The 27476-nt window shown below is 52.5% G+C and overlaps 1 protein-coding gene across 1 annotated transcript in view; it reads left to right on the top strand.

Moving 5' to 3' along the window:
* Slc29a3 (solute carrier family 29 member 3) overlaps window positions 1-22108 on the top strand; it is a 35746-nt gene extending 13638 nt beyond the window's left edge. Inside the window, exons 3-6 of the mRNA XM_031347806.1 lie at window positions 7355-7437; window positions 13728-13954; window positions 16707-16869; window positions 20357-22108. Coding sequence (XP_031203666.1) covers window positions 7355-7437; window positions 13728-13954; window positions 16707-16869; window positions 20357-21011 — 1128 coding nt within the window. The 3' untranslated portion in view covers window positions 21012-22108. The remainder of the gene's footprint in view (window positions 1-7354; window positions 7438-13727; window positions 13955-16706; window positions 16870-20356) is intronic.
* Window positions 22109-27476: the final 5368 nt, after the last annotated feature.

Genomic DNA, 27476 nt, shown 5'->3' on the forward strand with positions numbered 1-27476 from the left:
AAATACCTTTTTTTTTTTTAAGCTCTTGACCCACAGAGAGGGAAGAGCCAGCCAGCCCCCAAGGAAACAGAAATGGCGAGTCAGGCAGTCTTGTGCAATGGCTTGACAGCAGAGGGGACAGGCAGTGAGTGCTTCCTTCTGGCAGGGAGGTGAAAAGGGTGCTCCCTTCTGGTGGGGAGGACGAAGGAGTGCTCCTGACTCTCTGCAGACAGGGAAAGAAGCAGGGGCTTCCAGAAGACCAGGGAACTCTGCTGAGCTTCAGGAAGGAACTATCAAGTATGGACAGGGACAGAGGCTAGGGAGGCCTCGCTCCTTGGAGAACAAGATTGGTCCTCAGTTCATCTTTAGCCCAAGATGGCCCAAGGAGTCAAGGGACCCATGGCTGAGGGCACCATTTGGTTGGGGTTCCCGATCCTTAGGGACCTATGGTGACATATTACTGGCTGCGTTTTTTTTTTTTTTTTTTTTTTTTTTTTTTTTTTTTTTTTTTTTTTTTTTGAGGCTTCCCTATCTGATTCCAACTTAAGCTTGTTCTCTCCTTTGGATCCCACCCTCAGCCCCCTCTCCCCCACTTGGAAGTGGCACAGCCCCCAAGCTTCCCCATGCCCCAGGCCATGTCCCCTCTATGGGACCTCAGGAGCACAGGAAGCCACTGTCTCAACCTCTGTTTGCCTCTGACCTCGTTCAGCCGGGAGGGGACCTGTTCCAGGATGAGGGTACGTCCTTAACATCCCAGGCCGTGGAACCAGACAGCTGAAGGCAGGAGCCTGCATGGCCAATCGTTCTTGGCTGCGGCCCGCTCACTGCTGCCAATTTCATGGCCCTGTGATCCAGGTAACGCTCCGCCGCCCTGAGCTACCATCCCCCGGCTGGAATTACTTTCCTTACCCTGCAGGAGTCCAGCTGCCTCCTCCACTGCAGACCGGAGGTGGGGGGCCACGCTGAGCTGCTCAGTGACGGTGGCTTCAGTGACTCTGAGGCTGCTAAGGCTCGTGACTAATGGACTCTTCGTATATCAAAGGGGCCCAAACGGCATTGGCATTCCGGGGAGAGAATTTTACCCAAGGCCTGCCAGAGATAAACAGGCTCGTTTCGGGAACTCCCTGCCCCGAGAAACCTTCTTACCTGGACCCTGAGCCCAGAATCAGACTCTTCCAGAAGAGCAGCTTAGCAACGGGGCCTCTCAGTGAGGTAGCTGGAGGAAGTTCTCTGCTGGAAAATGGCCTCACACCTGGCCGGATGGCTGGGCTAGGCTTTCGAATCTCATTGGAAGAGTGGCTCTCTGGTTCCTGGCTTTCACACCGGAGGACAGCCGATGAAACAGTCCTTATCACACTATTAGTGAAGCAAGTACCCCCTGCCCTGGCCAGGAGTGGCCTGTCCACACTCACAGGCCATTGGGAAGCGGCTGGTACCAGCTACCCCTCAACCAGGCTCTGCCCATAGTCGGGGGTCTGTCCCACACCTACCTGGGAGGTTTTGGGGTGCTGACACCATCAGGAAAAAACTTGGAAATCTGCCCACTGCTGTTTGCCATGCTACCTCCATCCAGCATGGTTTTGTGGTACCGGGCACAGAGTGTAGGGTCTCACATAGGCTAGGCATGCGCTCTGCCATCGAGCCACACCCCAGCCCATCTGTCCTCTTTTTTTTTTTTTTTTTTTTTTTTAAGATTTATCCATTTATTTCATGTATCAGACACACCAGAAGAGGGCATTGGATGCCATTACAGATGGTTGTGAGCCACCATGTGGTTGCTGGGAATTGAACTCAGGACCTTTAGAAGAGCAGTCAGTGCTCTTAACCGCTGAGGCATCTCTCCAGCCCCATCTGTCCTCTTGAAAGTGATCTCTGCTTGACCACTGACCACGTCCATCCATCCCCTGGGGCCAATCGAGGCAAGAGTTTTCTTTTTAGCCTGTGTAAACGCCGAGGGTATGAAGAGAGACAATGCCCACATTCCTGGTCACCCCACAGACAGAGAGGAGAGGTATCAAATCCCAACATTTGCTGTCTTGGGTCAGGAGAAGATGTTAGTCTCTGCAGGAAGAAGTGTGGCTTGCACAGATAGGCTGAAAGAGCCTCTCGAAAGGCTTGTCTCTTAAGCGTTCATGATTTGCAGAAAGATGACACTCAGACTCAAGCAGTATGTCACCGCAAAGAGTGGTTTATTCTGCAGAAGTCCTGCATGCTGGGGTCTCCCATTACCAAGATAGAGAGACCACCAAGTGAGCTCGCAGCACTGATTTAAAAGCACACTAGGGAATTCTGGGGTAGGTGACCTCTATGTTGATATATTGGGTCCATCTCTACAGACATTCTATTACTGGGGTGTGGGGACTGGAAACTTGCTGGGGAGGTTTGGAAACTGTTGCTGGGGAGGCCTGGAAACTGCTGCTGACCCATTGTCCTTGCCTCAGGCCAGGTGGTGGGGCAGCTTCTGGGGGCAGGCCTTGCCTGGACTTTCCCAGTTCTTGGGACCCCCGCTAAGGGCAGCAAGGCCTCAGGTTGGCTCCCCAAGGGAACATGGCAATATCACCTCACACCGAGTCTCCTCTGCACATCACCCTCTTTCCATGCCTCTGGCCACACTAGCCTTCCCCTCATCTTCCCAGCTGCCATCCAGACTGGTCCTACGGGAAGCCCCTGACCACCCCTCCTTCTGTGTCCACCCTACGGTGGCTCTTGTGCCACAGCAATATGCTTCCCAAGACCCCCCAAAGGCAGTCAGGCACGCACGGGAGGTACTTCTGCTCATGAGCATATGCACTGTGCTACACTGCACGTGACAGTGAGATACCAGGAAAGGGATGAGTTAAAAGAGAAGGTGCTGTTGGCACGAACAGTGGCTGCCCAGCCATGACTGAAGGCCTTAGGGTGTCCCACGAGGTTCAGATCTAGTGTCTGGGGCCCAACCTGTTAAGGTAGAAAAGCCTGCTTGGCGAGGCCCTTTGGCTCTGTCACTATCTTCTACCGGCTGTCCCACAAGGCCCGCTTGGCCTTCGGGGCTCCAGGAGGCTGTTTAAATAAACAACACCACCATCATGCAGCTTTACAGGGCTTGGGCAAAGCTCAGCCGCCATCACATAACCACCTCTTTGTAGGGGCTCAGCCAGGAGTCAGAGTGAAGGACAAGGAAGTAAGATCGGCACAGAGAATAAACACAGGCTTCAGGACCCTGGAGCTCAGCAGCAAATACGTCTAATACCCAGCTCCATGATGGTGTCCCCAGAAGCCTGAACTGTACTACATTTCAGAACCGCAGTTAGGATGGGAAGAGACAAGCAATTTAATCTGTGAGCATCTTTTCATTCCCTACCTCACGTTGGCCGGAGTTAACTCTGGGGCATTGACTCAAGCATCCTTCTGGGAGAGTTACTCCACCCTTTGCACAGCAGACAGTGTACAAGTTTGGTGGGACCTGGGGAACACATATATCAAGTGTCTCTCACTGGAATCAGGGCATTTCCACAGAGGGGTGGTAAGGTGAGACTGGAGGGACCAGTGTTCCCAGCAAGCTGATCTTCATTCCGCTGAGGGCAAGTACAGGCCCGAGGTCCAGGTTTGGCTTGGCTGGGTTCTCTCTCAGATGAGGCTAAACCGTTGGAGGGTCAGTTCCAAGCTCCCTTGGGTTCCTGACAGAGCCTGGTAGCTGGACACCCGACAGCCTCTGTTCTTATAGGAGACCAGCCTCAGCACCTCGGGTCACCCACAGATCCTTGATGGGTTTCTCAGAAGGCCACCCGTCTCCTCAACGTCAGCTGAGAAGAACCCAGCCAGATGCCACCTGGTACTGGTGGGCACTCAGTCATGTGTGCCTGTCACATGTGCTCACCTCTCATGGCCCACATTTGATGAGTAGAACATCCCAGACCGAGAATACCCCTGGTGGGGGTTATGGGGCCATCTTAAGTGTCTGCCACCAGGCTGGGCTTGTAATCCCAGATACTTAGGGGGCAGAGAGAGAATAAAAGTTCAAGGTTTGGTTGGACAAAGACTGAGTTCAAAGACAGCCTGAGGAAGTTGGTGAGGCCATGTTTAGGGCTGTAGCTTAATAATAAAACACTTGCCTATCAGATGCAGAGCCCTAGCTTCATTCCCTATCTATACACACACACACACACACACATGCACACACACACACACGCACACACACGCACACACACACACACACGCACACTCACAGACTCATACATATATACTCATGCACATATACACATACACATTTATACACACACTCTATCTCTCTCACATACACACTCACAGACTCATACATGTATACTCATACACATATACATATACACATTTACACACATTCACACACATCACAGATACACAAACACATAAACACATACGCTCACACACACTCTCTCCCTCTCTCTCTCTCACACACACACACATGCACTCTCTCCCCCTCCCCCTCTTATACACACAACACACTCACACACACAGTCTCTCTCTCTCTCTCATACACACACACACACACACACACACACACTGCAAACACCATATTAGCATGGGAGGTGCCAGGCCTACTTCATATCACCGTCTGCAGCTCCAGGCCCTACTTCTGGAGTGATGGCCCAGCCTGAGTCCATTCTCCCCCACTGGCTTGTCCTTCACAAAGTACAGAAATGGCCTTAGTCAACAGCAAGGGACTCAGGGCCTCCTGCAGTTGTCAGTGCTGAAAAAGCGTCCCAACTTTAGAAGGCGCGGTCTTCAGCTTGACAGTATGCAGACCAGAACACTCAGTTACCTGGAAAATCCCTGGCCCTAAAATACCCAGGGACTCTGAGCCTGCTTGGAAAAAGCAAAACCCTGTGTGGCCACAGTTCCAGGTCTGGTCAGGGGATGGAGGAAGCCTGCGGAGGACAGAGGGTCTCCACTTCTCCTCTAGCCTTTGTTTCTCGCTCTCTCCTTTCCCTCCTGGGCCTGCCTGGCCTCACATGGACTCAGCCAGTGTGTCAGGAGGTAATTGACTGACTGCCCAGCCCAGGCCAGGCTCTGCTGAGCCCATCAGGGCAGGGACAATGAGGGGCACCTCAGAGGCGGAAGGCTATTTCTAAGACTCACGGGTGATGAGCTGCGATTATCATTTTAATTTCAAGGCTGTCACCTTACAGTCAGGGTGCCTCTTCCAAAGAGCACAAAGCCCTCTGCAGCCTTCAGGGGACCTGAGAGGGTCTGTGCCACAGCCCAGGAGGTACCTGGGGCATTTCTGCCCCTCATCTTTGTTCTGTGCCGTCAGACCGTCTGTCCAGGCGTGACCGCAGCCCCACCCCTCCTGGACCTCTCCTTACATCCATGCAGTTTCCACTGACTCCAAGACAGGTCCCGCCTCCCCCCTGGAACTCTGTGAAACTCATCTCTCTTCTGGTTAGGCAAAGAGCAGAAACTGTAAGAACCTAGCAGGAAATTCTCACAACTCTGTGGGTTTGGAGTTGTGAAAAAGCCTTCACACTCCTTCTGTTACTCCCAGTGGGATGCACCGCGTTCCAGGGATGGTGTGTGTGTGTGTGTGTGTGTGTGTGTGTGTGTGTGTGTGTGTGTGTGTTGGACTCCTCCATCCTGATCATAGACGGGATGAGGGTTTTACACATGCAGGCACTTCTCTGCACTTAGCTCCTGTGATCTCTTTCCTAGGTTGTGTGTTGCGTTTCTTAAGCACTCCAGAGTGGAATATTCACATGCTGCCTTTTCTTTGCTTAGAGTTAAATGGCTTAATCCATTTAAATCCCTCCTGTTTGTTACACAGCGGATGCTTAATGTGTGTAAGCCTTACTGCAGCTCAAAGCTCATCTGGGGTTCATGACCAAAGCAAGATAGTCAACCCTTGGTTGGCTTTCCTTCTCTCTCCCTCCTTCCCTCCCTCCTTCCCTCCCTCCTTCCTTTCTTCCCTCCCTCTCTTCCTTCCTCCCATAGCATCCCTCCCCCCTCTGTCCCTCTCTGCTGTCCCTTTCCCTCTCTATAGTGCTGGGGGATAGAAGGGTGCTGAGTTCCCCTCCTCTGCAGTTAGTGTGTTGTGGTTGACTTTAAAGATAGGCCTGCCCAGAGACAATGCCCAATCAATCAAGCTCCACCTCACAAGTGGACAGCTGATGGGGTTTCCAGAGATGCAGCCAGTTTGTACTATGCCAGTCTATAGCGGTGAGTCCCAGCCTGCTCTGTGTGAGTGAGTGTGTGTGTGTGTGTGTGTACACGTGTGTGTGTATGCGTATGCACATGCTCGTGTGTGTATGTGTGTGTGCACACACTCGTGTGTGTGTATGTGTGCGCGCGCACATGTATGTGTATGTGTGTGTGCACGAGCACTTGTGTGTGTGTATGTATGTGTGTATGTGTGCGCGTGTGTGTATGTATGTATGTATGTGTATGTGTGTGCGTATGTGCTCGCGCTTGTGTGTATATGTGTGTGTGCATGTGTGTATGTGCACGTACTCATGTGTGTGCGTGCATGCATGTGTGTATATGTGTGTGCATGTGTGTGTGCGCGCGAGCGCTAGTGTGTGTGCGTGTATGTGTGTATACGTATGTGTACATGTGTGTGTTCATGTGTGTGTGTGAGCGCTCATGTGTGTATGTGTGTGTGCGTGCATATGTGTGCGCATGTGTATGTGCATGTGTATATGTGAACATGTGTGTATGTATATGTGTGTGCACGCTTGTATGTGTGCGTGCGTGCGCTCATGTCTGTGGTGTGTGTGTGCACATGCACTCGTGTGTGTGTATGTATGTATATGTGTGTGTAGTGTATGTGTGCGCACTCTTGTGTGTGTGGTGTGTATGTGGTGTATGTGTACATGTGTATATGTGTGTGCTCGCACACTTGTACCCTCTCCAGCTCCCTGAGAATTGCTCTTTCTCCTGGCTCATCATGGAGGTATTTACCCTTCTGGCTTTGACCTGCAGTAGCTTTTCGGGAACTGAGTCTCCTATAAGCTGAGGTGTGGTCTAAATGTTCTGAGAAGCCAGTTACTATGTATTGTCAAAGGGCTAACGAGATTCACAGAGTGAGGCTTACCTTCTAGCTCTCTATTGAGCTCCACTCCCATCATCCAGTCTGTGGCTTGGATAAGTGGAGTACCGGAAGTGTGGGCCTCCTCGGCGCTGAGGACAATGTCAAAGCTGACCCTGTGACCCCCGGCACTCAGCACAGCTGAGTACAGCACAGTTGTCCTTGGAGACCATTGGTTGAATGACTGAGTGAACAGTCAGGTTGGAGATGGGGGTGGGAGCACATGGAGTGGGGTGGACTTAGCCATGGCTCCTAGGTGTCTGGGGACAGTGAAAGCAGCCCTCCCTCCACCCTCACTACCCCTGAGTGACAAGCAGCCTCTTCCTTGTGTGTTTCTAGAACTACTTTGAGAGCTACCTGGCAGTTGCTTCCACTGTGCCTTCCCTGCTGTGCCTGGTGGCTAACTTCCTGCTTGTCAACAGGTAGGTCAACGGGCCTCCCTCCCCTGACCTCCACTCCCTGCCTGCTCTCTTCTTCCCCAGTCTACAGCAGGAATTTTCTGCTTAAATGGTGATTCCCCAAATTGGAGGCAGGCAGTTCAGCCTTGCTATGCAGTTTACAGATCAGAGCAGGTGCCCGGAGGGCTCCAGTCAGGGGTCACTGCTCAATTATAGACACCCAGGTAAGGGCTATCTCCCTTTGAGAGGCCTGCAGGGCCTTGGGCTCTTGTAGCCAGGGCATACTGTGTGGAGCAAGGACTGAGGAAGCTGTTCTACATTCTCTGAGAGCAGCCAGCTGCTAACAGCATCCACTGAACTGTCCTACCTGCAGGAAGCAGTCACTGCTGTAATATGTTGATGATACCAGCAGGTGTGTCCCCTGCTCATAGTAGGAGCTCATAGGTAAAGATTGCAAAAGGCTTCTGGGTGACACTGGAGGATGGAAATATTTGAGAGATAAGTAAGTTGGTATGATCTATAAACTCTGCCAGCTGTCTCTTCCAGTTCAGTCTCAGATTATCTTGACAATGGCAACAGAGACACTATTTCATCTGCATTTTCCTGAAGGGGAACATTTTCCTGTCTCTAGGCAGTAAGCATGGCCTCACTGTGGTCCAAAATCTTGGGCTTGAGCTCATAGACCCTTTAGATCCTTCAGGACAAACTTATTTTTAGCTCTGGTCACTTAGTAGTAACTCCTGGATCTCCTGCTGAACAACATTCTAAGGTACATCTGGCCTCAGGAAGGGTGCTGGGATTGATTACTAATGTCTGCTCTGGGCACAGGAGGAAAGAGCAGAATGTACCCTGTGTATAGAGCAGTCTTTCTAAACAGGCACAGCTGTATAGAAGATCCCAAAGCATAGTGGCTTACAACAGTAACAGTAATTAGTTTCTTTGACTATCTGGGGTTCCGGAGTCAGCCAGGCTCAGCCGGAACACGCTGATGCAGTCAAGGCAGGGGAACACACCCTTGACCATTTCCTTCCAATCTCTGGGGGTGAGAGCCTGGTGGGGCTGGAGATGCTCATCCTTTCCCACCTCCCTGTCTATGTCTCTCCTCATTGGCTTGTTCACATGGGGTCATGAGACTGTTCCCATGGTGACTGGAAGAGCAAATGTTCCGTGAGAGCCAGGGACAAGCCACAGAGCGTCACTTTCATCACACTCAACTGATTAAGCTGCCATAAAGCCTCCTCCATTTCAAGGGGACAGGGACCCCTGCCTGTCCAGGGAGGGAGTGTCAAAGAACCTGTATCCTTCTAAAACCAAAGTGTAGTCTGAGAGCGAACTCGGCCTCACCTCCTAGCCCCTAGGGCTACCTTCAGCGGTCTCCTCCCAGATACCCAGACTTCAGAAACACATCCTTGGGGGTGTACGTGATATGGGAAAATTTGGAGGTGTCTTTGAGTTCAGCCAAGCCTTTCTGAGCTCTCAGTGAGCTGAGGTGGGGCTGGGGCAGGAAGCACCCTTAAAGCCACCCAAGCCAGTGATTATGGGTTCTTGTGTTGCTAATAAGATAGAATCCATGTGCCACGCCACAGAGGATGGGATTTAGAAAGGAAGCTTACAGATAAGCAACAGGAGCTTTGGGGAGGAGACAGAGATCCTGTACAGGAGGAGGGGCCCTAGGAAATGGGGCACCACGGTGCTGATGGCTTACAACATCTCTTATGACAGTGAGGATGCGGAGCGCTGAACGAAGTGTCAGTGCAGTTGGCTCACCGATGACGTGTTCAAACACCCCTTCTTTTTATCAGCCAAACCTTCAAGTGTAGTTTCCAGGCAAGACTAAGTGATACAGGGGACCAGGGACCAGAACCTCTCCTAGCATTCCTGGTCTCCAGCAAAGATATTCTCAGAGCGGCTCTTCTGGGTCCCTGCCCCACCTGACCAGGATCTATCCCCTGCTCTCATGACTAAGAGCTGACTCGGGGTGGGGGTGGGGGTTCCCTCAGCACTACCAGCCACCAATGACAGAGTAGAGTTCTGGACAGTGCCCAGAGAGAGGAGAGGAAGAGATGCCAAAAGAAGGCGAGACACAAGAGCACCCGCAGAGGCAGGGGAGGCCCGCCTCACCCACCCTCTGCCCTTCCAGGCCTTGGGGAATGACTTCTCTATCCACTGCTCGGTGGCACTGAGCACCTGTTCATCTGGGACAGCTCAGTTGCCTGTGGACAAGAATTCCTGTCATCTTTAGATGATCCACACGGCCACCCGACAGGGATGAGGGTAATATATATATATATGCCTACGGCCCCTTCACTGTGCCACCCTGTACGTGCAGTGACTCAGGAGGTTGGAGTGATGTCCTATTTTTCCTGGTCACAGATGTGCCACAGTGGAGACACATTCCTGATGTTTTCCTTGATGGCCGTGGAACCAGAAGCTGGCCCAGTTCTGGGGTCCGCTGGAGCAGGGAAAAGACCCTCTTGGGACCTTGGAGTATATGGCCTCAAGTCACAATAGTCAGTCAGTGGCCTTGCGTAAAGGAACACAGCTCACTCAGGTGACCGAGGCAGGTCGCTTGGCCACTGAGGCCAAAGGGCAGGATTTATGTCTAGAGGGTTCTCCTCAGACTGTCTGCACTTGAAACCCAGGCTACCTGCCAGTGCTTAGTTACTTTGTAGCCCCTTTTGCCAGGCTCCAGGCTCCAGGCTCCAGGCTCCAGGCTCCAGGCTCCAGGCTCCAGGCTCCAGGCATGGGGCAGGGTAGCCGGGAGGGGGCTGGGCGGGGAAGTAGTTTCACAGGTCCCCTAGTAGACTGTTGGCTGTAGGCAATGTTTGAGGGCCTTAGGGAACCGCTCTCCAGCCTCGCTTGCTGCCAGCTGCCAAGGACAGTTTGGGGCGAAGCTGTTTTTTTATTTAATGTGGAAGATTGAAATGTCTCCTTCCTTCCCTGGCTTCTCTGACTGGCTCATCCATAATCGCCAAGTGTTTTATTATGTTAAATCTGCAGCTTTATAAATACAGATGAGCCAGATTTACATTTTGGAGTCTTGGGAAGAAATCAGTCCCCTGGGGTCCTGGACTCTCACCAGCAAGGGAGCGGAGTGTGTGGATGGGCTGAACCCTCCTCCTGCATCATCAGGGCCATGCAGCCTCTCAGCCTGTCTCCTACCCAGAGAACACCAGGCAAGCCAGACCTCCCTAGAAACTCAAGAGCTTCCATCCCAAGCCACTCTTCCTGCAGGAGGAGGGAGAGTGTCCCCACAGTGTCTATGAGGCTGACCTCTAACTTCATGGCATTGAGACTAGCTCCATGGGGCTTCTGAGGACCTGGGGGCTTGGAAGGTGCTTACGCAGGAGGGAGAGAGCCACTGAGAAGGAGCCCTGGGCAGGTGAGGGACAGCTATCAACAGTTCAGTGGGTGCCTTTGCTCTTTGTTCTTCTTGCCTCTCCCTACTTAAGAAACCACCAATTCCAGCCAAAGCCCCAGGCACCCCACAGGACCTTATCACTCGCTATAGGGAGGTGGCTAGGAGCAGAGGTAGGGTGCAGCCACACTTCCTCCCTTCTGGTCCATCTCTGGCTGCAGCGGTCCTCATCAGGTGCCCCAGGGAAAGCATTAAAACTTTTGTGTTATTTGTCCCACGGCATCCCCAAGAGGATTTTTTTTTTTTAAAGCAGGACCTTCGTATCACTAGGCCCGCCTGTTCATTTTGGAGTTGAGGAAAGATGGAGAGAGTAAATAAATGTTTGTCCGAGGTCCCACAAATCCATGACAAAGCCAGGCTTTGTGCTGTTATTTCCTTCCTTATCTCGTGCGTGGGTAAGTGGCTCCTCGGGCCTTGAAGATGCGTCTCTGTGGGAGGGTCCCCTTGAACCCTTGCTTGGCTGCAAGCCTACAGAGTACATTGGGGTTCCCTTACCATAATACCTTTGTGGGATCCAGGGATCCAGCCACACTCCACTTGGCCCTTCCTCCAGCCCTGGCTTTGCCTGAAGCAGAGTCTAAGGAAAGGCAGGCGCCCCAGTGGGGGGGGGGGGCTAGTGATTATGAAGGCTAGATGTTTTTCAGAAGCAGGCCCCCAAACAAGAGGAAGGTCGAGAGCATGCAGTGAATTTGGGGTTGAAGGTAAAGAGAACAACAAAGTAGCCAGGAAGGGAGGCCTTGTCACCTAGCCCCACAGAGAGCCCCCCAGATCCCCCCAGGGATCGAAGGGAGCCACCCCAGAGAGAGGGAGCTAGGCCAGGTACCCACCAATCTAACCAGCCGTTGGCTCTAGACTGCCATTGGGAAGTCAGTAGCCTGTTGCGCCCAACTTAACCCCGGGCCACGATGTCCCGAAACGATCTCTGGACTTTCAGGCAGTGTTGTCCCCCCAGGCCTGAGACCCCGATGTCTCTGTTAGTGGCCACACTAGTAGCAAATAGCATACAGGAAGCATTATTGGTTCTTAAAGTCAGATTTATCCTCAGGCATAGCTGGGTCTGGGGATCTCCTTCCCGTGATGCCAGGGCTCCGTGCATCTTCATGAGGGGGTGGGGTATTGTATAGTCCTTCCACACGCAGCTGGCAAGGTGGCAGCAGCCACTGGACACATTCATGCAAATGCCCCTGCATGGTCCCTGGCACCACCCCAGGGAGGACTGACTGGGCTACGTGGGCCCTAACTTGTGGTAGCCAAGATGGACTGGCGTAGCCCGCTCCTTCGCCACGCTGGAAGTGAGGGAGCATTTCCTCTCCCAGAGAGGAGATGCTGAAAGACAAGCCTGCAGACCCATCACGTCCCCCACCCCCCCGAAGATCAAGGCCTGGCTCATATGGTAGATGAGATGCTGGCATCCAGACGTGGTGTTTGCCAGTCTCCAGCTCTTGCAGGCAAGGCTCAGCCGGTCTTGTCTCTTCCAAGGTCACACGTGCTCTCTTCCTTTCAGCCCCTCTGCTATGCCCTGAGATGTCACCAGCCCTCCTGCCAAAGTCCCAGAGTACCTAGTACTGGGGTGCACTGAGTCCCGCCACTCTGGCATTCACACCTGCACTCCAGATGTACAGTTGTTGCCCAGTGCCTGTGTGTAAGACAGGCACTGAATCAGGACACAGGGTCCCAGAAGAGCCTGGGCTCAGCTCACATAGGTTCTCATGAGACGCCCTGTGCGTCCTTCCTTCCTCTCACACGGAGGGGTGTGGAGTGGGGGGAGGCAGCTCTGTTCTCCCTCTAGCTCCTAACTCCCTCTCAGGGCACAGACAGGTCACCAGCCAGGGGGGAGGAGCTCCTTGTAGTGACCCTTGTTTCCTTCCATGCAAATGGATTCACACCTAGCTGTGTACACAGATCTCTTCTTCTACCTCTCAAGTTTGACTTTGTCATTGTCCTTGTTTTAATCCAGAACACAGCTTTGCATCTAATCTGGCTCTCCTCTCCGCCTCCACTTTACTCTCGAGTTAGTGGAAAACAGAATTGAAAGTCCAATCAGGCCTAAAGCTGATTTGAATCTGATGGTGGTTCCAACAGCCTCGGGGTGGTGTTCTATTAGGGTAGAGGCCTGCACAGCCTCCTCTGATGGTTCCTATCCTTCCCCTCCTCCCTGGTCAGTGGGGGTGGGGGGAGGAGGCTGGAATAGTTGGCTTGGGTTCAGGGTAGTGTTTTAATGGAATACATGGGGTCCTGGCACAGGACTGTCAGGGTGTGGCCTCCGCAGCTGCTGTCCTAGCTAAGACCGTCTAGGAGAAACGTCTGAGAGCTCCCGGCCTCGCGGCTGAGTGACCCTGAGCTAGCTCCTAGACCTTTCTGAGCTCAGCTTCTTTACCTATGTATAGGGGACCAAGAGTAGGCCTCTCCCACCGAGCCCGGTGGAAGGTGAACGAGGCAGAGCGTAGAGAACAATTGGGAGAAAATTGGGCACAAACCAGGTTCCGTGACATCAACCATGGTTGATGCTCTTCCCTCCCCCACTGCCAAATTTGGATCCATCAGGAGTTCAGCGATGTAGCAGAAGTGGGGTCTTGTCAGGTATCCTGGCCATGAACCTCACAGATTGGTGACAAATGGCACTGTCTCTTGGCCCTGCACTGGGCTCGGTCGGATCTTTGTGCTACATAAAGCTCCCTGGAGCCCCACTTCCCCACATGTGTAGATGGACACCCCCCTCTGCCAAAGTGGAAGCCGGGCCCCCAAGTCTCCTTTCGGATGTCACGGGACAGGCAGAATTCAAGGTCATGCCCCACATTGAGCTCACCACCTTCTCTCCCGTGGCTCACCAGCCTCACCCACGTAGAAGCCTGAGGGCAGTCTAACCGCCCGCCACTGCTTCCGGTCCTCCCCCCAGGGTCCAGGTGCATGTCCGTGTTCTGGCCTCACTGTCCATCTCCCTGGTCATCTTTGTGGTTATGATTGTGCTGGTGAAGGTGGATACCTCCTCCTGGACCCGAGGCTTCTTCAGTGTCACCATTGCGTGCATGGCCATCGTCAGCAGCTCCTCCACCATCTTCAATAGCAGCGTGTACGGCCTGACAGGCTCGTTCCCCATGAGGAACGCCCAGGCACTGATATCAGGTGAGAGCCCACCACGAGGAGGAAAGCCACAGTGGTCTTTCCAGAAAAAGAAATGCGTCCTGGGTCCACCTTATTTTCCTAGCGTCACCAGGCAAACCATCCCAGACTGGGTAGCTGAGAGCCATTCTTTCTGCTCTGTCTGCAGCTTAGACAGCAGATGGGGGAGGTGGTGGTGGGGCAGAGGGCAGAGGAGGAGGGACGGGGCACGGCTCTCCACTGCCCCACCTAGTGTTCACAGGGGTGGGCCTCCGTGGCATTGAGTATGAACCTCAACATGGTCGTCTGGGCTATCTTGTGCCATGGGCCCAGGCTGTACACAGAGTGAGCCTCAGAGACTCAGGCAGCCATGGAAGCCACGCTAGGAGCAACTTCCAGGGTCCTTAGCTCTCCTAGACTCCAGATGGGTCTCTGTGGCTCCATGGAAGGTGTAGAGTCTTGGCCGCAGAGGAACGGGTGTGTGTGTTGGGGGTGGGGGGGGAGCGTGTAGGACCATAGCCATGACGGAAGCATGGTATGCCTTCAAAGTATCGTCACTGAAACCATCCTGCCTTGCTTTCCTTCCCGCTCGACCCTTTTCCTCTCCTTTGTTTTTTCTTCCCCAACTCCTTTTCCTTCCTCTCTCTTTCCTCTCTTTCTTTCTTTCTTTTTTTCCAGTTTTATAGAGGCTCTATCCTGTGCCAGGGGCCTCCCATCAGAGCCAATAGTCTAGCGGCTAAGCTGCTGGTTCCCCCAGACGGTGCCATGCCATGGCTTGCTCTGGCCCTGACTCGGGGGCAGCTCTGTAGCTGAAGTCTGGAAGTGGATGCTCAGCCGGTTACAGGGACCTTGGCTGGTTTTTTTTTTCCTCTCACCCAGATGGCCCCGGAAAGTAAACAGAGCTGGGTCAGTTAGCATCTGTTTTATGTGAAGACCCCTGTCCCCTAAAGCAAGCCTGGAGGCTGCTCTTCTCTGTGTCCCCATGTGGTGCTTTTAAATGCTTGCCTACCTGAGAAGACTCGCACAGTGCGTGGGACTGTGCCTGTTAGTTAATATTCCAGGCAGGATGCAGCAGGGATGACAAGTGCCTTGACAAGCGCATGTCCACCCCTCCCCGCTCCATACCAGTGCCAGACATCACTAATAGATCCCTATCTTCCCTCCTGAGCCTCTAATTCCCTCTCAAGCCAGCACTTGAGGCAATTACTCTCTGTGGATCAGAGGCTAGATATGAGCTCCGTCTGTTTGCCATTTTTGATATAGGATTAGGCTTCTCTTCTATCCCAGGAAACCCTTGGGCCCAAAATAAAATAGAAATGAACTTGTCACTGGGTTTTCTGAACACAGTCAACACGCTCCTGGCATGGCTTCTAGAAAAAGCAGGGCAGGGCCCAGAAGAATGGCCGTCAGACGCTAATCCCTCTGTCACCACTGACTGGCCTCAGAAAGAGGCTCTTATCCCGTATCTTCTCATCCCTTTGAGCTCTTCAATATGGCTTCAGCCCTGCAAGGGCACGTGGTCCCGCTAGTCCACCTGAAGATCTCTAGAGAAGAGTGTCTCCTGGGAAAAAATTTTTTTTGAAGGCCTAGTTTTTAAAAAGTATGGGATGTATGGCACACACCTATAACCCGCTACTTCACAGACTGAGACAGGAGGAATGTGAGTATCAGAGCTACATTGGGAGACTCTGCCTCAAAGAATAAAAAGAACAGGTGAAATTAAGACTTCCGTGTCAGCACTAATGTGCGCAGCCCTTCCCTGCATCAGGCCAGCACCCTGGGCCAACCGACCTGCCTCAGTTCTCCAGCACCCCCAGCCCCCCTTTGCTTTTTTGGTCCAGAGGAGCCCATCTGTGAATCCTGTGCTTGTTGGCATCTGAGGAACAATTCATTTGTTTCGTGCGGGTGTTTTTTTTTTTCTTCCAAAGCCCTCATTTGCATGTATTTCCATAAGTGATGAGATAGAGAGAGTCATGAAGGATGAGCTCCCGGAGGCCCGGTTTGTGGCTGCCGATAATATTGTAGATTCAAGTTGGAAGGGAGAGGGGATCAGTCGGCAGGGCTGTTAAGATCTCTTCCTCCTGGCGGCCACCGAGCCAGCTCTCTGAGCTAACCCCACTTCTTCCAGAGCGTCCAGGTGGGGATTAAGGCTTCTCAGAAGTGGGCACCCCCCCTGGCAGAAGGTTTACCCCATCACTTCTGCTTTGATGTGGGAGAGATGGGAATAGCCAAGTAGCTAATTGGGAACCTGAAGATTTACTTGGCTACCGTCTGCGTCGGGCCCTGTTTAACAAGCAATAATCCTTTTAATCCCTATAGCAGCCCTAAGAGGGTGGGCACTCCCACTTTACACAGGAGCAAGCCGGGGCTCAGAGAGGTCAAAAGGCTTGGCAGGGATCACACAGCACGAGTCCCCAGGATCACTGTGCCAGTTTGTGTTCTGCCTGCCCTCAAGTCCTAGCTTCCGGCTCCACCTGGGCTGAAGAACCTATGGGGGAAGTTGGAAGAATTGTTTACTGGCACCAAGGGCCGTTCCCACAGGATGGGAGAGGCAGTAAGATGGACAGAAACATCTGCCCGCTGTCCAAAGCTATGGACCTCAGACTTCAGGGACTCCCCTCCTCTCATTCCCATCTCCTGTCCAGCTTCTTATGCTGTGAGCTGAGCACCCAGGTGTGGGGGGAGGGCAGAAGTATGGAGGGGGGCTGGATTCTGAGATCATGTGCCCTCCTGAGCCCGTTGTGATGTCGCCGTGGTGTCCTCTTGCTCTCTCCAGGAGGAGCCATGGGAGGGACAGTCAGCGCCGTGGCCTCGCTGGTGGACCTGGCAGCATCCAATGACGTGCGGGACAGCGCGCTAGCCTTCTTCCTCACCGCAGCGGTCTTCCTCGGGCTCTGTGTGGGGCTCTACCTACTGCTGCCCCAACTGGAGTATGCCAGGTGAGGCACCCCCCTGCCCTGCCCTCCACATCTGGTCATCTGATTGGATCATAGGTCCCTGTCCCTATTGGTTGACTGTCTTCTAGAAGGCTGAAGCATGAAGTAGTTTTGTTCCGGGGCGGGGGTCGGGGCAGGGGGTGGTGGTGGTGGTGGTGTCGTCCTTCAGTTGTGCTGTAAATCCGTCTTGGGTGGGAGGAGCTGGCTCTGACCACACCTTTAAACCAGTATTGCCTAAAAGCTGGTGGTCAGGAAAGACCTCGCTGTGGAAGTGGGATTGAGTAAGTTCCTAACACTGGGTGAGCCCCTGCTCCTGCCCCCGCCCCCGCCCCGCGACCCCGCCCTGCCCACACCCCGGCCCTGGGGGGAGGTGCCGCCTAGCTGAGTTTGTCTGTCTCAATTTATATCCGCACACTCCTGTTTCTCTTAAGACAACTAGCTATTATTTCTACGTGCAAAGTAGGAAACCAGGAATCAGAGTGGCTAGGGTGGACAGGACTCCAAACCAATACTTTTCAGCTCACTGTCCGTGGGACCCCCGGTCTCAAGCTCCACCCATGTCTTTTGCGCCTTCTACCCCTCTTTGAAAACTGAAGCTAAGCCTGAGGTTGTAACTAAGTCGGTAGTGTGCTTGCCTTGAATGTAATGAAGCCCAGGGTTCGATCCCCAATACACATGTACCAGGCATGGTGACACAGATTTGTATCCAGCACTTCCGAGCTGAGGGACACAGGATCCAACATCCTTCCTTGTGAGGTTTCCACCTTGGGGCTATTCCCAGAGCAGTATTGTGACCTCGAGGGTCTTCTCTTGTTTTGTTCCTTTGTCTCTGAGTGGAATGACACCTGAAGAATCCCCCCAGCCTCCCTCCCTTTTCATCACACCCCAGCACTGCCTCCCCAAGGTGGTACTGGGGTGTTTCTCAGTTCACTCGGGTAAGCCAAAGACCATCCCAATGGGCCTCGGGGGGGACCCGGCTGCCCATGAAGCAATCATACCTTTGCTGATTAAACCTGGGTGAGAAATTCTGTTTGCAGAGACTCATGCATGGCTGGGGCCTGTGGAGGGCTTATTTCGGGTGTCTATACTGACTATTTCTCACTACAGGGGGGCTCCCAATGTGTGATCACCTGCTCGGCTCCTCTAAGCTATGAGCTGGGGAACACTGGCCTGGGCTTCTGTACCTTCTGTGATAGCTGGCCTTATGTCAACTAAACATGAGCTAGAGTTATCTGAAAGGAGGGAACCTCAGTCGAGGAAATGCCTCCATTAGATCCAGTGGTAAGGCATTTTCTTAAGTATTGAATAATCAGGGAGGACCCAGGCCATTGTAGATGGTGCCATCCTTGGACTGGTGGTCCTGAGTTCTGTAAGAAAGCAGGCTGAGGAAGACGGCTGGGGTGGGGTGGGGTGGGCTTTGAGGTTTCAAAAGCTTAAGCCAGGCCCAGTGGCTTTCTTTTCCTGCTGCCTGTGGATTGGGATATAGAACTCTCAGCTCCTTCTCCAGCACTGTGTCTGTCGGCATGTTGCCATGTTTCCCACCATGATGATAATGGACTGAACCTCTGAAACTGTAAGCCAGCCCCAATTAAATACTTTCTTTTCTAAGAGTAGCTGTGGTCATAGTTTCTCTTCATGGCAACAGAACAACTAAGACAGCCATTGTAATAAATCCCCTCTCGTTTAAACTTTTTTATCATTTATCTATTTTATTTTATGTGCATTTATTTTATGTGTTTTGCCTATGTGATAATATCAGATCTTGGAGAAACAGACAATTGTGAGCTGTCATGTGGGTGTTGGGTTTGAACCCCAGTCCTCTGGAAGAGCAGTCAGTGTCCTTAACTGCTGAGCCATCTCTCCAGCTCCTTAACATTTTTATGTGCATTGATGTTTTGCATGCATGTGTGTCTTTGTGAGGGGGTCAGATTCCCTGGTACTGAAGTTATAGGTATCTGTGAGGCACTACTAGGTAGATGCCGGGACTTGAACTCTGGTCCTCTGGAAGAGTAATAGTGCTGTTAACTGCTGAGCTATCCCTCCAGCCTGTCCCCTTTCTATGTGCCCCCCTCTTTCTGTGTGTGTGTGTGTGTGTGTGTGTGTGTGTGTGTGTGTGTGTGTATGAGTGTGTGAATTACACTATGGGATACATATGGAAGTCAGAAGACAACCTAGAAATGTTGGTTCTCTCCATCCACAGTACAGGTTCCAGGTATCCAACTCACGTTATCACCTTCACCTGTTGAAACATCTTAGCATTTTAAAAGTGCAAGTCTTTGAATCATTATGTGTGCCCAAATCTTTGATTCCATGGATCTTTTCTTGTGTGCCTGGGCATACATGTAGATTACACACTGCCCTGGGGTGGGGAATATGGAAGAGCCAGGCAACTTGCATGTTGTCTATAGGGGGCCGTTAAAATGCAGAGTACCAGCTATGATGCAAAGACAGAATGGAGGGCCATAGAGCCATGTGAGTGACAGGGGGTGGCCACAAGTCAGTTTGTCCAGATTGTGATAGGTATGTGTTTGTGAATGCTGGGATGTTGTGTATATTATTTATAAAATGGATGTAGGCATTAAGGCTGAGGGCTTAAGATCTGTATAGCTGGATTCCATGGTTGTTTCAGAATCCCTCTCTCTCTCTCTCTCTCTCTCTCTCTCTCTCTCTCTCTCTCTCTGTGTGTGTGTGTGTGTGTGTGTGTGTAATTTCATAGGGTTTTGTTGGGGGAGGCATTGATTATTTGTTGAGACAGGGTCTCACACTGTTGCCCATGTAGCTCAGGCTGGCTTCAGCTCACTGTGTAGCTTAGGATGACTTTGAACTTCTGACTCAGAATTCTAAGTGTCAGGATTACAGATGAGCTTCCATGTCTGTTTTATGTGGTGCTGGGGATCAAACCCAGGGCCTCATGCATGCTAAGCCAGCTCCCTTCTGCCTGAGCCACATCCCTGTTACCCCCCCCACACACACACCATTTTAGCTGTTTGATTTTGAGACAGGGTCTCACTGGTCAAGGAAGCTCAAGGTGCTCCCAAACTCACTACGGTCCTTTTCCCTCAGCCTCCCACGTGCCCGGCCTGCTGACAGGAGCCACCACACTCTGCTCACATTTTACATTCCTCAATGTTTTTTTTTTTATCTAAACCTCCCCTTTCCAACACTCAAAACCCAACTCGGGGGCCTCCATTTACCTTGCAGTGATCAGGGTGGGTTTCCTGTCTCCGCTCATGGTATGGCCGCCACCTTTGACCCAGGGGACTCGAGACCAGCCTGGCAGACTAGGCAGGGATAAACACAGGCCATCTCTAACAACTTGCCCCTCCTACATCACGCTGTGGGATCCTGGGCCAAGAGGTTCCCAGGGCTGGGGCTTCGCCTGTTGGGTCTCCGAGGGCAGAATGGCTATGCAGACTCTACCGTCTCCCTTCTGTGTCCCCAGAGTTCAGGTTCTCAGGGACCCACTGACCATGTCCCTGTCCCTCTGCAGGTACTACATGAGGCCAGTTGTCCCAGTCCATGTGTTTTCTGATGAAGACAACCCACCCCAGGATGCTCCCAGCACCTCCTCCGTGGCCCCAGCATCCACAGTGGTGCACACGCCGCCCCTGGGACCCATCCTGAAGAAGACGGCTGGCCTCGGGTTCTGCACGGTTTCCCTCTACTTTGTCACAGCCCTCATCTTCCCTGCCATCTCCACCAACATCCAGTCCATGCATAAGGGCACCGGCTCCTCATGGACCTCCAAGTTTTTCGTGCCCCTCACCGTCTTCCTCCTCTTCAACTTTGCCGACCTCTGTGGCCGACAGGTCACAGCCTGGATCCAGGTGCCAGGTCCTAGGAGCAAGCTGCTCCCGGGACTGGCGCTCTGTCGGTTCTGCCTCGTGCCTCTCTTCTTGCTCTGTAACTACCAGCCGCGCTCGCACCTGACCGTGGTGCTTTTCCAATCTGACATCTACCCAGTTCTCTTCACCTGCCTCCTGGGGCTCAGTAACGGCTACCTCAGCACCCTGGTGCTCATCTATGGGCCCAAGATTGTGCCCCGGGAGCTGGCCGAGGCCACCAGTGTGGTGATGTTGTTCTATATGTCTGTGGGCTTGATGCTGGGCTCAGCCTGTGCAGCCCTGCTTGAACACTTTATCTAGGAGTGGGGCGGCAAGGATGCGGGTACCGTGTGAGTGTGCGAGGCTTGGGTCCTTGGGAGGTGGGCAGGGTGAGCCGAGGTCTGACGGTGTTAAGCAAGGGGTTGGCGTTTGGTTTGATGCAGAGCAGAGCCCACTGGGACTGCCTTTCACTCAGACTGCTTGTGAGCCACATCCTCGCACGTCTTGTGCAAGGAGACATTCCAGACACAGCCCAGCACAGTGGCTCATACCTGTAATCCCAGCACTGGAGCGACTGGAGCTGCAGGACCGCTGTGAGTTCAAGGCCAGTCTGGTTACATAGTGAAACCCTTTCTCAAAAAAAAAAAAAAAAAAAAAAAAAATAAGCTAAAGACCAAAACCCCTGAGACATTCCAAACACTTCGAGAGAACACTCCAGAGCTGACTGAAGGGCACGGTTGTAGCCAGGATCTAGCCCGGTTGGTAGGATGCTTCCTTAGCATCTGTAAAGCCCCAGCTCCTATCCCCAGCACGGCATAAACTGGACATGTTAGTGGAAGCCTGTCTGTCATCCTAGCTCTTGAAAGGTGGAAGCAGGGACATCAGAAGTCCAAGGTCATCCTCAGCTACCTAGGAAGTTTGAGGCTAACCTGGGCTACAGGAGACACTGCCCCCCCCCAAGGCACAACTGTAAAGAGTGGGGTATGTTACCTTCATAGCTCATAAGCAGCCTGTGTCTAACTTGTATTGTCACAAGGCCAGAGCCAGCCTCACTCTTCCCAACTGACACTGAGGTGGGAGAGGATCCTCAGGGCTCCCTGTTTGGAAAGAGGCTCCTGGATTTGAGGTCCCCTCTGCAATGGCCAGTCCTCAGACCTAGGGCCCAAGCACATGCTGATCCCTGGGCTCTGGGCCTGAGAGTAGGCTATCCAGCTGGAACGAAAGCCTCACAAGGCAGGCCTCGTAAGCCGTCCTCCCAGAGGCCTGGCAGGCTTGGTCTCCAGATGAGGACTGTATGGCCCAGTGGTCTACCTACAGCCTATTCAGGGCAGGGGGGAGTCTTTTTTTAACAGTCATGTTTACAGGTTGTGGGGGCCCCTGGTTCAAGGGCAGAATAAATACTGGGATTCTCAATGTGAGCTTGGTCGGTGTCTCCATCAGTTGAGGTCTTGGCAGGAAGCAGTGTGCTAAGATTGGGTCATTTGGAGGGATGGTGGGGATGGCTTAGGAACATGCTACCTTCCCCATTGCTATGACAAAATGCCCGACTAAAGCAGCTTAAGGAAGGGTAGATTCCTCCTGGCTCACAGTTTAAGAGGCGACACAGTCCTCCGTCGTCAAGGTTGGAAAGGCACATTGGTGGATCCATTGCGATCACATTGTGTGCACGTCTAGGACCCCAGCCCACGGGAGGGCTCTTGCACTGCCTACGTTCAGGGCGGGTCTTCCTCAGTTACACTTCTCCGGAGATGTCCCAGCAGAGAAGCGTGTCTCCAGGGTGATTCTCAAGCCAGTCTCAGATTACAGTGGAGACTCACCATCCTACCGTTCAAGAACCAGCAAAGTGAGGCCCTTCCAGGCTTCGCCTGAGGAGGGACAGCAGCACCTCTGCTGTCCTAGGTTTCCAGATGTCAGGGCAGCACTGGCTGACACCTGCTCAGCGGAAATGGGGGCTGCTTTGCTCTGGTTCATTTCCCGACGGTTGTAGTTCAGGTAGTTTCAGAAGAGGACCTCCAGACTCTGTCACCCCATCCAGGACACCATGTCCCCTCACATGACACGGATACCAAGTTCTGGTTTCGTAGGTGACAAGGGCTCCTGAGAGGCTGTTATGGGAGATGGGCTGGCTCGGGGATCAGAGAACTTTACCAGACAGAGTGTCCTTTCTCAAGATTCCTGCAGCCAGAGGAGAGCTCATCCCCGAGACGTGACTACCCTCTGAGCCAAAAGCTGGTGGGGGAGCACGGGCTGGGGGCTCCCTGCAGATGCTGATTAAGTGGGAGGCAGTGTAATCCCCCAGTGGCACCAGCTTATGCTCCCTACCGTGGTCTGATTCACACTCCCACTCAGCTGAGGGATGGGAGAATGAGCCCTTGAGAGGTTTTTCTAAACTTGAACCTAGTTTAAAAAAAAAAGAAAGAAAGAAAGAAAGAAAGAAAGAAAGAAAAAGGAAAGAAGAAAGAAACCTACCTTCCACCCCCAGTGTAATGCTGTGGATGGTCTCTGTTGTGGGTACGGGGTCTTGACCCATCCCAACCTTGGGTGTGCTAGAAGTGGGCTATGTGTCTGGTTAAATAGAATCCGCTCTGTGTGCGTGTGTGTGTGTGTGTGTGTGTGTGTGTGTGTGTGTGTGTGTGCACGCATGGGCACTCTCGTGTGCAAGAGTACACAAGGTGGAAGGTAGGGGAAATAGACGGCTCTCACATGCTCTCGTGGAGGGGTTGACTCTTAGGGACCAGCGCAGCATCTGAATGGACTGGAAGGTGATAGAAGCTGTGGTTTGGTAGCATCCAGACAGAGGGATGAATCCGTGCCCACCCCTGGGGTTAGAGGAGAAATGGCTGCTCGGCTGGCAGGGTTATCTCCTTTTGGCTCACCTGAGTGGGCGTGTCACGGAAGAGATATCCCTCTGGGAGAGGAGAGCGGGGGAGGAAAGTGCAGTTCCAGGCAGGGGCACATGCAGGACAGGTTGTAAGCAGCCCATAGGTTTAGCTGCCCTGCTCCCCCACCTTGAGTCTTCTGACCATAGTGACGCATAGCGTGTGAGCATCTTGCCGTGAGCGGTGGATTCTTCTATGTAGACTCCCTGCCTAGGGCCGCAGATGAGCTCTGTGAGGCTCGAGTGAGACTCGGTGAGCTTTACCAACTTTCCTGGAGTCACTCAGCTACTAAAGAGCAGAGATGGAAATTAAACCCAGTCCTTCCGAGACTCACAAGTCCTCACCCGGCCTCCCTGCTTGCTCTCCTCAAGTCTGAAGTTTGTCTGCGGCTCTGGTTTTATGTTATTGAGAGAGGCTCTACTGTGGAGCTCAGCACGAGGCTTAACTGCCTGTTCCTCCATGCCTGGCTTCTTCTCCTTGGTTCTTTATATACATTGCTTGTTTCCACTTTCTGCCATCTGGATGTATTACTCAGAACCCTGGCCTGGCACTGGTTCTGCTGAACTGAGTGAGAGGTAAGCTGGGCTAGACCTCTGCTAGCCGGAGGCCGCTTTAATCCTGCCCCAGCCCATAGCGCACACATCCTCTTCTTCTTCTTGCTAGACAAGGGATCTGGGATTGCTAGGGTCCTGGTGCCCCTGCTCCCATGTCCCCTTCTTTCCCCATAGCATGGACTGCTGGGATTGTCACTCCAGCATGGGCAGTAGGACATGGGACACAATGTGGGTGTCAAGAAGTCTCACTAGAGTGCAAGCCAGCCTTCCTGTATCTTGATTCCTTGTCTCAAAAGCAAGGACGACAGTCAGTCCCATGACTGTGACAGTGTGACACGCCTACCTCTCACCCACACAAAGTGGACAGCACGACACACACTGTAACACTGCCCACAGGCACCGTAGGCAGGTACGCAGCTCTCCGCTACTACTCCAACTTCAGCTACGTGGTAGATTTTAAAAAGTAGCCTTGACCTCAGATTATGAGCACAATTCAGGCTGCCCTGAGCTTGACTCCAAATGATGGTGGCAAAGATGGTATGTTCTCACTCTTAGCAAACTTGGTTTTTTTTCCCACTTCTTGCTGCTTAATCAGCTTGTTGAAATGGCCAGCAGCTTCCCTGTGTGTGGCCATTCCCTGCCCAGTGGCTCAGGACTCATCCTCGCCCCGATCCAGGCCTGGCTAGCAGCTGTCTGTATCAATCCTTCTGGGTCTGTGTTCCAGGCACACCCAGCCCAGAGTCAGGAGAGCTGGGGAAGGCTCAGGAGCTGAGTTGCTACCAACTCCGACCCTTGGACAAACCTCTCTGCTCAAGTTGCTAAAGGCTAAGCTAGAGGAAGGGTTGCCCCCACCAAGGAGCACAGATAAATATAAAACAAATGGAACAAACTAAAAACTAGGTGTCCATCCTTAGGACAAGAGTTTGAGCCATAGTCCAGCCCACTGGTGTAGCCTCTCTTCTTCCTGGCCATGTGAAGGTGGGCCAGTTCAGTGTCCTCCACCCGTTTCTCAATTTGTCAGTGGGATTGTAGCACGGCCCCTTACATAGTTGTTGCGAGATGACGGTCATGCCCAGAACGCATCAGAATAGCCCCTGGTACACTAGACTGAATGTGCCTCTATAGAAAGAAACCCTAACTCCATATTCAAAAATGGCATTGGGAGGCCAGGGCTCTCAAAGGTGACCTCACAATAACCACCTGGAACTCATGAGTGGGGTTGGTGGCCTTATGAAAGAAGTCCAAGAGACCTCCTATCCCTTCCAGTAGGAATCAAGCAAGAGGATGGTCATCAGTGACGAGGAGAGCAGATGCCAGGATCAAACCCATCTGTGGTCTTGGTGTCAGACTTCCTGGTCTCCGGAACTGTAAGGCATATCTTTCTATTGTTCAGAAGCCACTAAGCCCGTGACATGGTTTTGTTTGTTTGTTGTTTGTTTTTTTACGTGATTATGCGGAGGCAGAAATCGGTACTGGAAACAGTGGGTGAAGTGCTTGCCTTGCAAGCACAAGGTCCCAAGTTTGATAACCCAAGCCTTCCTTGGCGCATTTGTAATCCCAGCCTAGAGGCAGAAACAGGCAGGTCTGTAGGGTTCACAGGCCAACCAGCCCAACCTACGTGCAAGTCCCAGGCCAGTTGAGGACTCTGGTCCTTCAAAAAAGACAGTGGATGGTACCTGAAAAAGCTCTGAAGCGCGTGCCCATGCTCACGGTACACAGACACATGAACATGCACATGTATGTATGCACAAGACCTGGGCTAGGGGCAAAGAGAGTTTTGTGGGACAGGATAGACAAATAGTATATTGCCATAAACACACCTTTAAAAGTGGTTCTGGTGAGGTTTTGGGGTGGGGGTCGGGTGGGGGGAGGAAGAGAGATGGGAACTGTTCTAAAAAGCCTGAATATTAGAGAATCCCCGTGTGATATCGATGTAGTGATGGCTGTCCCAAAAGGCCTTTGGTTAAAACTCACGGCTGAGATGGGAGCAGCCCACAGGTTATGAAGTCTATGAGGCCCAGGGAATAGAATGCAGTGGTTTGGCCGGGTAGTGTTGGCGCGCACCTTTAATCTCAGCACTTGGGAGGCAGAAGCAGGTGGATCTCTGTGAGTTTCAAGCCAGCCAGGTCTACAGACTGAATTCCAGGACAGCCAGGGCTACACAGAGAAATCCTGTCTCAAACAAAACAAAACAAAACAAAACACCATAGTGGCTTGAATGACAGTGTCCCCCATAGGTTCAGATGTTTAAATACTTGATTGATCCCCCTTTGGTGCCACTGTTTGAGAATGTTTAGGAGGAACACCCTTGCTGGAGAAAGCATGCCACGGGGGCAGAACATTCTAGAGCCCTGGGCTTCACATGTTCTTCCTGCCTCATTCTCGGATCCATATCTTAATCGGTGGGATGAGGAATTCACAGAAACCCTGTGGTCACGGGCTGCAGTGGGCTGCAGTGGGGCTGCAGTGTGTTTGCCACCCTTGTGGGAAGGAGGAGTCAGAGCTGTGGCCGAATCATCAGAGTCAGAAACAGAGTGATGTCCATGCTCCAACTTGGGCTCCAACCCGAGTGACCTACGCTCGATGGGGCTCTGCTCAAGAATGGCTTATGGGAGGCTGGAGAGACGGCTCAGCAGTTAAGAGCACCGGCTGTTCTTCCAGAGGTCCCAGACTCAATTCTCAGCACTCGTGTGGCAGCTCACAATGGTCTGGAACTTCAGTTCCAGGGGATCTGACACCCTTACGCAGACACCCATGCAGGCAGAACACCAACGCCCATGAGACAAAATAAAGATCTTAACTAAAAGAACAAAAGACTTTTTTTTTTGAACCTGACTCCTTCCAGTTGGCCAGTGACCTTGGACAAGGCTCTGTAGCTCTGGTTCCTTGTGGCCTGTCTCCATGACTTCTTGTGAAAGACTGAACTGATCCATACAGAGCTAGCTGGTCACCCCAGCCATCACTTGTCCTCCCCAGCACTGGTTCCATAAGGAGGAACAAAGGAGACAAGATGATGACCCAAGTTTAGAGCCTTGGCTGGCAGGTGACATCATGGGAGAGTAAGTCTGCTCTCTGCGCTCAGGGATAGGAGGATGCCCTATAGGGAAGCTAGAGGGTGAAGTAAATCTACCCAGAGTTTCATTTCTGATCATACACTAAGCCAGTCACATCCCACACAATTCAGGAAGTGGCTCAGGCACAAGGCAGAAGCTATGCATCTGAAAGGGACTGATAGGTGCCCCCCACCCCCCGTGGCATCTTCCCATGACCGGTTTGAAGTCACCTGTTTGGTCTGATGTCTGACAAACAGAGGGACTGTCAATCATTGAGTCACACCCAGAACAAGCATTAGC

Source organism: Mastomys coucha, unplaced genomic scaffold (assembly GCF_008632895.1).
Source record: "Mastomys coucha isolate ucsf_1 unplaced genomic scaffold, UCSF_Mcou_1 pScaffold3, whole genome shotgun sequence".
Classification (NCBI taxonomy): Eukaryota; Metazoa; Chordata; class Mammalia; order Rodentia; family Muridae; genus Mastomys; species Mastomys coucha.